The following is a 15,095-nucleotide window of genomic DNA, read 5'->3' on the forward strand; positions in this document are numbered from 1 at the left end:
CTCAGTAATTCTTTGGGCACACAGATTGTTACAGGAGAGCTGATGCTGGAAATCAGCCGCCGGTGGGAATGGAATACTGCTTCTTCAGGTGGCAAGTGGAGTTACGGTTCACATTAATTCAGATTTTCATTATAATTTCCATAATTTCAATTAAAGAAACAGTAAATTTTTTTAATGGTTTCCTTGGCTGAATTGTCTATTGGTCTCATGTGGTTATGACCTACACATCTACTCTAATTCGTCTGCTATATGTCCACCTTATTTTTCGCCTAATATGCTTCTAAGACTTACTTAGTCTTATCTTTTGTTTCATTTCCAAGGACGGTGTCAGGTCTATGAGGTGAGCTTTGAGGCTGCAACGCGTAACTGCGGCACGGCCTTGTAGGTTGGGTAGAGCCCAGTAAGCACGGTGCCGGGCAATGTGCCAACGGAGACGCCATCCAGGAACTTCTTGCGGCGTGCCTCGCCAATGACCGAGTGGTCGCCCAACCTCTCCACAGCGTCCCCTTCTCGCAGCCACAGCTCCTTCGGGTGCAGGGGTCGGTGGCTGCGCGGAAGTAGCCTGACACACTTAGTAACACTTTCGGTCAGCTTAGAGCGCCAGGTGTCAATAAACGCAGCGAAATAACACGCTTAGAACGACTGAGAGTTGACAAGTTGATAAGGATTCATGCTACTTAAAGGCAGATGTGTAAACATGGACACAAGTAAGAACGAACGGGTGCTTGTATTGTACTGTTCAGAGACCAGAGCTCCATGACTTCTCAGGACATCTCAGGAGAGAGAGAAAAAAAAAAAAAAACAGGGGGCGGGGGGGAGGTTGTGGGATGGATCGATGGACGGATGCATGCTTTGAGCTTCTCTTTTGAAACGGGGTGGTGAGTTGCGCCACCACGCTCTTTTTCTTATTTTGCGTAATGTCTTACCTATCGTATTATTTTTCTTTTGCAGAAAAAAACTTCCTAGCGTCAAATTTTCTGAACCATTATTGGGAACTTTGTTTTTGTACGCTTCCGTTGTTTGTGGTCTCCCTCGTTTAACGCGAAAGCGTTAAGGGCCCCGTGTCGCGGAAAATTCGGTGTCCACGACGGCGTCTTTGTCCGTAAGCGAAAATGTCCGTACATATTTAGGTACACGTATGTGCCACGCCTTCTTATATGACATGCGGTATATGCGGGTTATATTGCCACACCATCCTATCATTAATGTTGCTCATACCTTGTTTTGCATTCTTGGCAAAGCTATTCCTCGGAATTTTGAGAATGACAATCCATAAACAAATGTCATGAAACAAAACACCCACAGTGCATGCCTTTTATTGTAAATCTTCTCAAAAATATTAAAACTACGAAACAAAAACGGAAACCAGAAATTTATGCAATTTTTGGGGCGCGGCTGTGCAATATCTCCGGGATCGCCCCACGCAAGAGGCCACGTTTCTACCAGAAAGCTGGCCTTCGGGCATAGCGTTCGCCGCCAGTGTTTCCCGGTAACCATTACGGTTGCTTAAGCTGCAGTTGTCGGGAAGCGTGAGAAGCAGTCAGGGATCTTTGAATGCTATCGCGTTCCACTCTTGAAAGCGAAGCTTAAGCGTTCTCCAAGTTTGTCTGCCACCAAAATCTCCAATAGAATTTTACTAATCTTTATTGCAGACATGTTTACTTTCGCCCTGCTATAAGTGAACCCGAGAAGCCAAGTGTAGTCTAAACCGACAGCCGGGCAGAAATCTTCGCACTCAGTGGGCGCCACCGAGTGCAGCGCCCAAAGCGGCAAGCAAACCAAGCGGACAATGTGTTTTCCTCGCAATAAACTTCCAGTTGCGAGTCAGCGCTCGGACTATGTCGTCCCTCCTTTGTGTCCAGTTTGTTGCGTTGGAGCTGTAGGTAAATATGCAATGGCAGAGACTTGCCGCTACCGTTCTTTGCAGTCAGCGAGTGAGATCTGGTCATGTTTGTCTGTGTGAGCGCGACACCTCGCTTGCGTAAGAGAATGTTTACTTAAATTTACACGGCATATAAAACTACGAACTCTATTTCGTTTAACTGTCTAATACTTTGCTATCGCTATAAATGTTTCGCTTTTCGGGCAAAACTGCTACTTCTTTACAGAAATAATGCGCATACTATGCGATCCAAAAGCCAGGCATGCCACAGGAGAGGGTTAACACGAGCGACCATTGCAATAAATGCTTTAGTCATTTCGAGCGAAGGAAGAGGCCAGAACAGCTACCCGTGCAAACAAACTAGAGTATGTGATGTCAATGAAAACTTGTGTGCTGGTGAGTTGCGAAAAGAAAAGAAGCGGAATTACGCTGACTACGCGTTAGCCCTGTGCATGTTCTCGGGCTTTTCGCAGAATTTCCAGTATTAATAACAAGACATAGAGCCCGATAATGTGTGCATAAAATCCGTGGATTGTCCAGCAATTGTAACATGCTGTGCTGTGTGGTGTTTCGCATAACTGGTAAACTTCAACGGGGTGCGCACTTAGGCTGCGCTCGTCGATAGCCGTCTGAAGAGACTTGTATTTAGTCCTGCTGCCGAAAAACACTAGCCACCGTAGTGCCAATGCGCTGGAGTTTGCTTTCGCAAAAAAATGTTTGCCGCGTATTCTACACAACGTACGTCAGCACGCACTTGTTATCCCAAAGCTGGGCTCTTATTGCACAGTTTTGGGAGATAATATATCGTGATGGATGATTATACTAAACGGCGCACGAAATGGTTTTATAGGTTTGCAAATACTTTAATTTTGTCTTTCGTGTAGTGCACTGAATTGAAACCAAATGAAATATGTAACGTAACAACATGAACCGCTCTGCTCCTAATTGTAAAAGTTAATTGTCATGAACCAAGCATTTCAGCGTGAAGATTGCTCACTTTTGGGTGCTATTGGATTTTAAGCTGTGCGCCGCTCTGCTGACTGAAAAGAAGCGGAATGGTGTTTACAAGTCAGATCAAGCTGGAGCGTTGCGAGAGGCAGGGCTCACACTGGCTGTCATCAGGCTCACCTGTAGATAACCCTCCTTGCCGGGAACTGGACAAATGCGTAGAAGTAGTCAACGTCCAGCGACACCAGATGCGCCGAGGCATCAGTGCGTCGCGCCTGCATGAGCTCGTAGACGACGCGGCAGACGCCCGACGAGAGCGTGCACACCACCAGGTCGCATTCGGACAGCAGCAGCACGTCCCTGGCCAGCGGCAGCAGCGAGCGCAGCGAGTAGCGCGTGCGGGGCTCCCGCGCCGCGGCCGAAGCCGCTTCGTCGCCCACGAACGAGTAGTTGGCGAACCTGCGTCGAACAGAAGCAATTTCTTTCCTCCTTTCCGCGCCACTGTCACGCGAATGATTTTCCCTTTCAACGCCTTTACTTTGGCGATTGGGCTCTCAATTCAGAACCAGTACGCTGAGGGAAAACAGCTGTCCTGCAAGTACAGCGGCGGGTTACGCTTGCAGTCTTTAGTGTATTTCAGTGTTTGACCTTATAATGACCGACGCAATATTATTATTATTTTTTGCTACGCTGGCTTTGACTCCAAGGAATCCGATTAAGCATGGAATAAAACACACAGCCAATAAAACACATAGCTTTCGAAAGGCTGGAGCGCATTTTCAGTTGTGTATAGCTCAGCAAACGAATTACTAATAAATTAACTACTATACTAATTAAGCTTTTAGTCAAAAATCCTTTCATAGCTTTTTTGTGTGTGTGCAAATGTCCTCTTCATGGCCAGAAATAAAGGCAAACGAGTTTTATTTTTCCTATATGTGGTACTGCACTTGGGCTTTAGAGGCTTAAAGCGAATGCATTCATACCTAAGACTTTCCTCAGCTACGACAATATTGTGGTGTGATAACTGTACATTGATGGAACAACCAATATTCCTGGGATAACTAGGAATTGAAACAATGTATCAGTGCGTCGAGGCTGATCAAGCAACGGTAGTAACTGCGGAGAGGAGAGGAATATCGCATTGCCGTCCATACTCTTCAAATAAACCCTTTTACACCCATATTAGTTTGCTGGAGGTGCGGGTTACTTACACACCTAACTACGGAATCTCTAGCACCTCAACCTTGTCGCCTTGTGTGACCGCAACCTTCGTCTCGCGATATGCCCTGAGATGCCGTTTTGGCAACACAACGTTTCTCCAGAACTACCGATGAGGACCAGGACGAGTTGCTCGTAGAACACTGCACGGGCTCGGGCTTACCCGAAAGCCCGGGCCCGGGGCGTGCTCTACCCGGCCCGGGCCGGGTCCGGGCCGGGTCCGGGCCGGGTAGAGCTGTTTTTTCACGGGCTCGGGTCGGGCTCGGGCACGACATGTGCTTTTTGACCCGGGCCCGGGCCGGGCTCGGACTTTCTGGTGGTGTGCATGTAACGTGCAGCGAGTAATCCTCGTGCGTCTCGACTCAGAAAAACCTGTTGCCCCGGCGCAGCTGGCAGCTAGCAGCGCTACTCCTGCGTACTTCCCTTTTCTTCTTCCGTCATATTTTGCTCTGTTTGAACAGAATGTAAAAGTCCAGAAAGACCGAAGTCGCCTCAAACCAAAGGATGCCCTTGTATTCTTTACCTAAATCAATGTAATTAATGCTTTCATGCGGTGCTAGCCAGTTCGCGACTTGCTGATTCTTCAAAGGCAAATTGGTAAAACGATGACTGGTAAGATAATTCGGCACGCGGCTGAGATATGGCATTGCGTCCATCCATGATTGCACGCATGTTCTCAACCAGCCGCCTAGCAGCACTGCATTACACTTCACCATGGACGAACGAGAAGCTTACTTTCCCCATTTACTCCATCCATGCGCTGCGCTCACGACCGGTCGTGGCTGCGCTTCGTCTATTGACCCTTTTCGCGGAGCAGTTTGTTTTAGAGAAACGAGATGGCGCTCACGGCGGCGCGCCATACCTCTCCTCAGCGACCGCGCACGAATACGAAACCATTACCGCTTCTACCTTGCTTCTGTGCGATCAGCTGTCGGAAATGCAACGGAGTTTTCGCTAACACACTCTGCTCCAATCATGCTAGATTGAATCATGTGGATTGAAGACGTGTGCAGTAGCTGGCTGCAAAAATATAGTGACTGGCATGTTAAGGAATAGAATGAATCTGTGTGGCCAAGTTCGCGGACCGCTGCTGCAACTGTCCGAACGTGTTACCAGCACTTCGTGATGTACGGCTTTCCTCGAGGATACAGAAATTTGCTCATCCGCCAGCCTTGTATCGCTAACCTTAAAAGAAAGGGATTCATCCCAGGAACGTCGGCAACAGTGAGTACCGCTCGTTAAACAATGACGAAGGGAGTAGCGCCGCTTCCTGTCATAGTAGGTTTCGCGCGCAGTTTCTGAACACATCTACCCCAACTGGCACGGAAACTTACTCCCACTCTTTCACCAACGTGTTAAGAATAAGTGAATGGGTGCACACTTGAATATATGCGCACTATATACGCACAATAAATGACGGACTACACCGATGGCGCACGAATGGTCGCAGCTGAATGTTTCGTGATGGTCCACAAGAGTAAGCGAGTTACTAGCTGTAATATATATTTGCTACAAGGTATTACAGTGTACAAAACAGCTACGTTTCAAGTCTTGTGCGCAGCAAGAACAAATCTATTGGAACTGAGCACACCCGCGAGCGATTAGGCAGAAAATAATCAGATAGTGGCCGCACCGAGGAACTTCACTGAGTCAGAAACTGACAAGCCACTGCTTCAAAATATTTGCTGAATAAAGAACAAAGAGCAAAACAAACTAATCCTGACTGAATTCATGAGCGGAATGTTTGGATAGCTTGGAATACATATTTAGCCCCGCTTTTAGAACAAGCACCATATACGCTGCTTGCACCGTTTTGATATAGCTTAATCAGCTCCGAAAGCGTTTTTGCATGTTCTCTGAAGCTGTGATCAAAGCTTCGTGTCGTCCACCTAGTCACCGTCTACGATATCGCCGAAAACAGAGGTTTTCTAAGCCGCGCCGGCGTCATACACTTCCATTGGAAACAAGGAGGCAACGGGGGCAGTTGAGGCAAGCAATGGACGCGTCACCACGTGATCAAACATGGCAGCGCCCACGGGATCGCCGCGAAAAGGGTCAATAGTGTACTAGAATACGGTTGAGTGGAACGAGCGGCTGGGGCGGCGCATGCTTTGCAGTGACGCGCCCGACGTGGAAAACTAGTGTGGCGGCGCTGCGATAGAAGTGGATTGGGCCGCATCAAGGTGAGGCCGTGCTGGCGATACTGCTCGCCATTCGTACTATACTTCGCGCGCTGGTATTTGCGTTCAAACCGCTCAAATGGTGTTCAAAATTGCATATGACGTGTATTTATGTCTTAAGAATAAATTCCTTTTATTCTATTCTTTATTTTATTTTTTAATGCCGCTCGGTAATCTTTTTCGGTATCGGGCCGGGTTCGGGCTGGTTTTGAGTCGGGCTCGGGCCGGGCTCGGGACTAAGACAAAAGGGTGGCGGGCCGGGCCGGGCGGGTAGCGTAGATTATTTTCGGGCCCGGGCCGGGCCCGGGTCTCGCCATAAAACTTTTGGTCGGGCTCGGGCGGGCAGCCCAACGTAAAAACTGGCCCGGGCCGGGCCCGGGCTGAGAAAATCGGCCCGTGCAGTGCTCTAGTTGCTCGAGTGCTATGAACGTGTCTGCAGATATAACTGTTGGGACTCCATAGCTCAGCTGTCACATTTGTTTTCTCTCACGGGAACGGTCCTTGTGTGGCCACCCCCAAGGACAAGCTAACTAGTACTTGGTATAGCTTTGTAGAGGAACTTAAGAATTGTTTGCGTGATTCAGCTAAAAGAGACAATCCCAGCAGACTCTGACTCAGAAAGCTCGACTCCCGCGCAGGCGGAGACAAGGGCGAGGACAAGCGCTTAACGAGAAAAGTTTACATTCTCCTCGTCCTTATTCTTGCACCCAGTGAAATTGCGTCATGGATCGTAGCCTATAAACGAGGATAACGTGACGAGAGTAGCCAGCGTGGACGCCTGTTTGTTCTGCGACCAGTCGTTAACCACACGACGTATCGCCTATGCGAGGAACTGCTTCGATGTCCAGAAATCGGCCACTGAGGTGATGACATTCCCCGCAGAGTGTGACCGCTTCCGTGTCAATTATCTGTTAACGCAGTGAACGTGGCTAACTACCGAAATACGCTGTGGTCTACTTAACCCACATACCGACTGCGCTTCAACTTCGAACAATGGTTCCGTTCCACTAATCCACCGGCAAGTGACTACAGCGATGATGACGATCGGAGCAGCCATCTCATGTCTCCCGACTCAACGATCGCTTCGAGCAGCCGCGTGGAGACGTCTTCTGTGCCACACCAGCCAAATGGTCAACTTTTTCTTTCTACGCCGTGGCCGACCCTTTTGGCCATCGATCCGGCCAGGGCCTAAACCCGTCTGATCGCAGTATAACGACATCGTCAGCTCCACGATCTCTATCGTCGTGGCGTCACTCGGAGTCACGACATCCGGAAGAATACACGGTGCGGACGATGTGGGTGTGGTCGCTGGATATCGTTTGCAGTCAAAAGATACGCCAGGTATAGGGCTAAACTAATTTGCGTACTTGTTGACCTTGTGCCTACTATACATCTATAGCTCTTATGGATACTAAATCAACTGTTGCCGTAATCAGCCTTAGTTTTAAAATGCACTGCTACGAAAACTGACGTTCATTTGGAAGAATGTTGCAACGTTTTGTGGTGCTAGACAGTGGACGTTGTGTACTGTCTGCGCAATGCAGACGTATCTTTGTACAGCAAAGTATTTGCCACAGAATTTGAAAATATTATTGCTATATTGACACTCCAGGCGCATTTTCGGTGGTGCCTGATGTTCTTTTTAAATAGACGTAAATACAATAGTACGATGGCCGGATTTTGTCTATGTCTCTCTTACCCTCTGTCATTTCATACACCGACTAACGAGTATCGCTTGCGCCGCCAGCTTTCCTAGACCCAGTTATTCTTTTGCAACCCTTCCCGTACGAAATTGTCACTAAAAGGTGGTTCCTCCGAGTCTCCGAGTCAAGGCATTAATAGAGAGTTTTAGCGTGTCTGGTATTTCGGTAAACGTAAGCGGACTGGGCGTTTCACCGGATGAGTGGAGGGGTAAACGTGAACGGCCTGCATGGTGAGGCCACCTGGTGGCGCAGAGCTCAACCAGACAAACTCAGCTAATATTGCGAAGCAAGATACGCATAGTGTATTTTGCTTTGCTGCTGGCGTAAACTTTTGGCACCAACCCGATTACGTCGCTCCCTAAAATTTACACCAGCAGCAAAGTAAGATACACTTGGTTACTGCAATATTACCTGTGTTTGGTTGAACTCTGCGCCAGCAGGTACCTTCCAGGCCGTTCACGTCTGCGCCTCCGCTCATCTGGTTAAACGCCCAGCTAGTTTGCTTTTACCGGGATACCGGACACGCTAAAACTCTCTATTGACGAAATGCCGCCGCGCCATCTATAGACGGTGAGAGCAGTGGCATGATGTGAACGTACCTGTGGCGCAGCTCGTGAAACACGTCCGGCTCGTCCGTAGCCACGAACACCCTTCGAGGGACGTGTGGTCCCGCGGCGGCAAAGAACGCCTCAGCGTGTTCCATGTACTCCTCCGATTCATGGAACGACGCCTCGCTCTCCTTGTCCGTGCGACGCACATGCAGCCTGCGCATCGCCAAGCGGCACATCCGTGTAGGCGCACGTGCACAGGTCATTCGCTTTGGCCATTGTCTTTTTTAGAAAAGTCTTTAGCTTATCACTGCTATTATTGCAGTACACGGAAGCAATCCAATGATTTTTACAAATGGTTGTCAAAGTGTTAGCGTGCGTTATTTGCCCCGCGCGCAAACGAGCCTAAGACGAATAAGTAGTAAAGTATGGTGATAGTATTCGACAAAGGAGCCGAGCAGGCAAGAGGCTTCTCTGCTGCATCGCCTCCGCGTGGGGGCCGGGTCAGCGCGTAATGGCTATGCGAGCTCGGACTCGCCTCGTCACCCTTATGTGTGACTTGTAAGATTCACCGTGACGTTGAGCACTAGTTCTTGGAGTGTCGTGGACTCGTTACAGAGCACGAAAGGTTGATTGAAGCCCTCGAGCGTCTAGGCTCTCCACACGTTCATGTGAGCGACATCGCGTTTCTGCGTGGGCACTGGACATTCAGTAGGGACTAAAGCCCCGGGGAAAAAAACTAGTTTTTTTTTTCAGGGGCTTTAAGTAGGGACGTGCCTAGATTCCTAATGGAGCTTTTCATTGTTGTAGACTTAGCGGAGGCAGAGTTATTTCAGGGTGTTAATGCGTCGGGGGAGGGCCGGCGCGGCCGTGTGCACGGGATGGCTCGCAGGTTGCGGGATTTCTTCCTGTTCCGCCTGGCTGTGCGCGTCATCTAGTTCGTCCCCTTTCGCGCTGCGCCTCTAGACAGCGACGAACTTTCCTGAAGGGAAGCGCGATCGGGCGGAGCAATTGCCGGCAAGTCTTGTAAGGCCGCCTGCAGCCAACAACATACTCTTCCTAAATGTTATCATAGTGTAATATAGTTTACCTACATTTAGCGGAGCCTGTCGAAGGTTACGTTTAATAATGCCAAGAGTCCGATTAGAGGACCTCAGAGTGGTGTGTCTGTGATGATTGCAAGTTAGATAATTATATGTGAAATTTGCTGCTTTATACGAGAATGGGCTTATGTGCTCGTATAACTTTTTTTTTAAATTTCTATTTATGTTTCTGTATCGTGACTTGGTCTACCTAACGACGTATACTTTCACTAGCTGTTTGTGAATTTCGATGTACACCACACGAAACTAATAGCCAAGTATGTAACAATATTTATATGATCCTAGAACTTAATTGCAGATGATTGCGCTATAACTACGAAACATATTTTATTTTACCAGTTCCGCGTGGCGCAACTCACCCGACAATGGGTGATTGGAACTGCAACTTTCTCTTGGCTTGAGAGATGAGCTCCAGCAACCTCTTGGAAGGACGCATGATGTAGGCCATCAGCTGACCGAACCACCAGGCGTATGGATCACCGTGCAGTTCAACCAGGGGGTCGGCCACGTCTCGCGGAAGCTCGAGAAGGGCAGCGCGGTTTGCCGACACTAGAGTGGAGCGAGACAAACTTTGCAGCAACCAAATCAAATCAGGTTTATTTTTTCCGTAAAGAAATGGAGGGAGGCCTGAACAAAAAGTGAAAACTAGTTCACTTGAAAAAGGCCCATGCCTCCGTTTACATGACAGACAGCAATGGTGACCAGGAAAAAAAAAGAGAAAAATGCACTTAGGGAAAAAATGCACCTAGTAATATAATTCAGTTGCAATTATTATACAAGTGTGATACAGATATAATGGGATGCAAAACAACATAATACAATAATATAATGTAATATTTCACTGTAATTTAATATTATTACAGTAATGGGATGCAAAAATAGAATATGAAGCACATATTGTAAATCAATGTAACTTAAATTAAATTATGGGGTCTTACGCCCCAAAACCACGATCTGATTATGAGGCATGCCATAGTGGGCGACTCCGGAAATTTTCGACCAACTGGGGTTCCTTAAGGTGCACCTAAATCTAAGTACACGGGTGTTTTCGCATTTCGCCGCCATCGAAATGCGGTCGCCGTTGCCGGGATTCGATCCCGCGACCTCGTGCTTAGCAGCCCAACACCATAGCCACTAAGCAACCACGGCGGGTTCAATGTAATTTGAGACAATTGTACAAAATAAGTACAATATAAGTAAAAGGTGTCCTACAAAAAATACACGGTGCATAACAAAAAAGGCGCGTAAACTTTTTTTTCATTCACATTTTCTATTTCAATCTCGTTCACACGCAGATAATTCAGGAGAACAGGAAGAGTGTGTCGGAGCATCTGCGTACCATAAGATGTTCGGGAATACGGCACGCTCCAAATATCTGTATGACGTTTAGGGTAAATGCGTGTCTTCAATGTTAAGTGAGCAATATAATCCAGCATGTGCGTAGAAAGGCTCACCAGCTATGTGTCGAAGTGCTTTCTTTTGAAGCGTATGCAGACGGTTTACGTTTTTTAAAGTTGTTTTTTGCCCCAAACAAGCAAGCAATAATTCAAGTGAGAGGAAAACAGCGCGTAGTAGATAAATAATTTTAACTCTAGACGGTAGAAAGAAATGTAATTTTGCTAATATGACGACAGCTTTGGATATCCGAGTAATTATATGGTTGATGTGGGTATCCCAGGACATGTTTTTATGAAAGCATACTCCAAGTGTTTTAACTGAGTCAACCACTTCCACAGCAGAATTGTTAAGAATAAGATTTCCTGTTAGCGCGGCGGCCGGGGATTGCTTTGGAGTGAAAAGAATGGCTTTGGTTAACATTTATTTCTAATGAATTATGAATATTCCATGTGCTCAAATTTTCAAGGCATTCATTTATGTCAAGTTGAAGCAATTTGCAATCAATATATGACGAAATAAAAGTGTTGTGTCATCTGCGTACATGAAATTGGTTTGGTTTCCGGTGTGGTGCAAGTGATATCACTGACATAAAAATTGAACAACAATGGCCCAAGAATACTTCCTTGGGGAACCCCAAAGACAAGCGCTATTCTGTCGTCCATGCCTAATTGATCTGGGTACTTCTGAATTGCAGATTTTTATTGCGAATGGCATTCCTGTAATTGTAAGTCCAGTTTTCTTTCCGGCTATATAACTGTAACGATCCCTAGGATAGTGCAGTTTAGAAATGTCGTCCTAACATCGTTTACGGCGCTCTTCAATGAAAAAAAAATCCTTTAAAGCTTCACGGCATTCATAATCTTCCCAAGTGAATTCTATTCGCATAATTGAATTGCCATCGTATATGAGTTCAATCCGAATTTTTACACTACTCCATTGGGAACAACACAGTTGGTGGAAATCGATTTCATTTTTTCATTCACTCATTTTTGAAGGCGTAGCATCAGCACACGAGGGACGAAGGACGGTGGAACACGGACGCTTATTCACAAATAAAATTTTATTAAAGAAGCACTAGGAACCAGGAAATGCAAAACAATGAAAAAAAAAAACAACAACAATATTTACCGGATAATAAAACATTCACTTGCGAGTCAGCGTCTGTGTTGTGTGGTCACTTGCACGCTGCTACTAAGTTTTCAAAATTTACCAACTCCACAAGCTCTTGTCTGCATTAAACTCCGTGTGCATTACCACAGAAAGCTACCGAACAATGTCAGTTCTTCTCAGTTGTCACATTTTGTGTCTAACAAATAATATCACCATGCATATGCCAGTTACAGTCCTAGCGATAAAATAGGTTCACTTCGTCTTGTGTCATATTTCTTGTGCAGTTCCACAATCTAGTTTAGTGCTCTCGCCATATCTGAGTATCATGCGTATCATGAGTAATTGTTACGATAATGTTGCCATACGCCAAAGATACGCCAAACCTAAGCAGCACATTACCTTCCATGCTTAAAACTAACCCTAAAAAATTTTCGCGCATTGGTAACTTTGAAGACGATAATATAATAGTGACCTTAATGGTGATGCTATACCGGCCAAGCAGTGTCCCGGAGTACTAAGTGAAGTTTTCGCGAAGCATTTTTCGTTACCCAGCAATTCCACTCCGCCACACCTACGACCATATGCCCATGATGAAATGTTCCCTCTCATTATCAGCTATCATTATCATTATCGCAAGCATCATAAAGGTCACTAAAACCATACTGTGTGCCTGGGTAGTGATCAGATTAATGTGAAATTTCTTCAAAGCACAGTTTGCTACACATCAATCATCTTAACTAAAATTTTCCAGCAATCACACGATGGTTTTCTTCCATCCGAGTGGAAAGTCGGGAAGGTAATTCCAACCCATAAATTGGGCAATAAGCATTCCCCTCTAAATTATACACCAATTTCTCTCACAAGTATACCTTGTAAGATACTGGAGCATATCTTGGCTTCTCACCTAGCTACTTTTTTGGACTTTACTGCCCCTGCCACGATTGCTAGACCAAATCGAAGGAATCGGACACGCGTTCTACGCGGACGATGTTACAATATGGACGGAGCAAGCGGGCTCCGACGGCTGGATGGAGCAGACACTCCAAGCGGCAGCACTCACAGTGCACGAGTACGCGAAGACCTGTGGACTCAGCTGCGCGCCGCAGAAGTCGGAACTCCTCGTAATCCAACCAGGAACGCCCCGCAAGCAGCCCCCACCAGACATCTGCATCCAAATTGACGGCACCACAGGCAAGCCGACGGACACATGTAGAATTCTCGGACTCTTAATACAAGACAATGGCAAAGCACATGCCGCCATCGCCAAGACAGCGCGGAGAAGATCCTAGCCATGCTGAGAAGGGTTTCAACTAGAAACAGAGGACTCAAGGAAGACGACGCCCTCAGACTAGTGCAGGCATTCATAATATCCAGGATAACATATTCGGCCCCGTATCTCAATATAGACAGGACTCAAAAGAATACACTCGATACCATCACCAGAAAGGCCACCAAGCAAGCCCTCGGCCTACCCATCTCTTCGTCGACCCAGCGCCTTCAAGCCATGGGGGCACACAACACAGTCGACGAACTCATAGAAACCCATCTGTCTAACCGGCGACCCCGCCTGAGCCAGACAAATCATGGCCGCGCGGTGCTGGATAAGATAGGGTGGCGCAAGGAGAGAGCAACAATCAAGAGGTACATCCCAACTGAATGGATGACGACAATCACCACCAAGCCCGTACCCCGAAACATGATGGCAGGGGAGACGCCAGAGCTCAGGCGATTAATTCCAAAATGCAGCGATTGGAGGGAGTCCTATACGTGGATGCGTCCCTCGTCAAGGGCAGCAGCAAAGCAGCGGTGGTGGTAACCGACGGGTAACGGTTGATAAACAGCGCTGCAGTCAACACCAGAGAGTCAGCGACAGCAGAGGAAGTGGCCATAGCCCTGGCACTCGTCCAACCGGGCGCCAGGGTAGTGGTTACCGACTCCAAAAGAGCTTACGGCGGCTACAGGAAAGGGGTGATCTCCTCAGAGGCAGCCGCGATATTAACGAAGAAAAGGGCACCGGAGCGAGCCGTAGAGCTCGTATGGGTGCCTGCCCACACAGCGGTAGCCGGCAACGTCATAGCCGATTACCATGCCCGAGCGATGACCCTCCGGGCAGGGCAGGACGCCGACACCACCAACCCGGTGCTCACGTACAAAGAGATTACCTCCGAGTATAGGGAGGATCGGCGCACCTTCCCCGGGCCGCACCGCACCCTGAACAGGGAACAACAAACAATCATCAGTCGCATTCAGGCGGGTTCGCTTACCCACCCTGCCCTGATGAATCCGAAGAGGACATTTGTCCATTTTGCAAAAATAACACAGGCACCCTCGCACACATCCTGATGGAGTGCACGTCACTCAAATCCCCTATACCCCCCATCCCCCCTCCGTCCCCCACTACCCCACCCCATGAGCGATGGGAGACCTTACGGTCCAGCCCCGCCCTGTCGATCCAGCTTGCGCTGGCGGCTAGGGGCCAGGAGCTGCTGGCCGTATATGGGTCCCGAAACCAGGGAACCACCCCGTCCGTCGTCTGAGAAGACGCCGTCATTTTGAGCTCAATAAATGTTTTCTCTCTCTCTCTCTCTCTAGCTACTTTTTTGGAGTCACTTCATATTTAGCACCGTCGCAGCATGGGTTCCGCAAATTGTACTCGTGTGAAACTCAATTAACACTTTTTGTACACAAACTAAACACCATTCTTGACAATAGGTCCTTGGCTGACTGCATTTTTCTTGACTTTTCTAAAGCCTTTGACAAAGTGTGTCACAAACTGCTAATTTATAAATTACGACTACTTGAACTCAATCCCTGCATTTTAATCTGGATTGAAAGTTTCTTGCTAACCCCTCTTAGTTTGTTTCAGCTAACGGCGCGAATTCTGAAGAATGCACAGTTTATTCTGGTGTACCGCAGCGCTCAGTCCTCGGTCATCTTGGTTTCGTCACTTATATTAACGATTTACCATCTTGCATTTCCTCATCCGTTCATTTATTTGCCGATGA

General features: G+C 47.5%; 1 protein-coding gene across 1 annotated transcript in view; it reads right to left on the reverse strand.

Annotated features, from left to right (window-relative positions):
- Positions 1–308: 308 nt before the first annotated feature.
- Positions 309–15,095, reverse strand: part of LOC119457102 (alpha-(1,6)-fucosyltransferase) — a 39,120-nt gene continuing 24,333 nt past the window's right edge. The window contains exons 4-7 of the mRNA XM_049669211.1: positions 9,942–10,131; positions 8,531–8,695; positions 3,011–3,289; positions 309–547 (exon numbers count right to left, since the gene is read on the reverse strand). Coding sequence (XP_049525168.1) covers positions 334–547; positions 3,011–3,289; positions 8,531–8,695; positions 9,942–10,131 — 848 coding nt within the window. The 3' untranslated portion in view covers positions 309–333. The remainder of the gene's footprint in view (positions 548–3,010; positions 3,290–8,530; positions 8,696–9,941; positions 10,132–15,095) is intronic.

The sequence above is a fragment of the Dermacentor silvarum genome, chromosome 6 (genome assembly GCF_013339745.2).
Source record: "Dermacentor silvarum isolate Dsil-2018 chromosome 6, BIME_Dsil_1.4, whole genome shotgun sequence".
In the NCBI taxonomy this organism is placed as follows: domain Eukaryota; kingdom Metazoa; phylum Arthropoda; class Arachnida; order Ixodida; family Ixodidae; genus Dermacentor; species Dermacentor silvarum.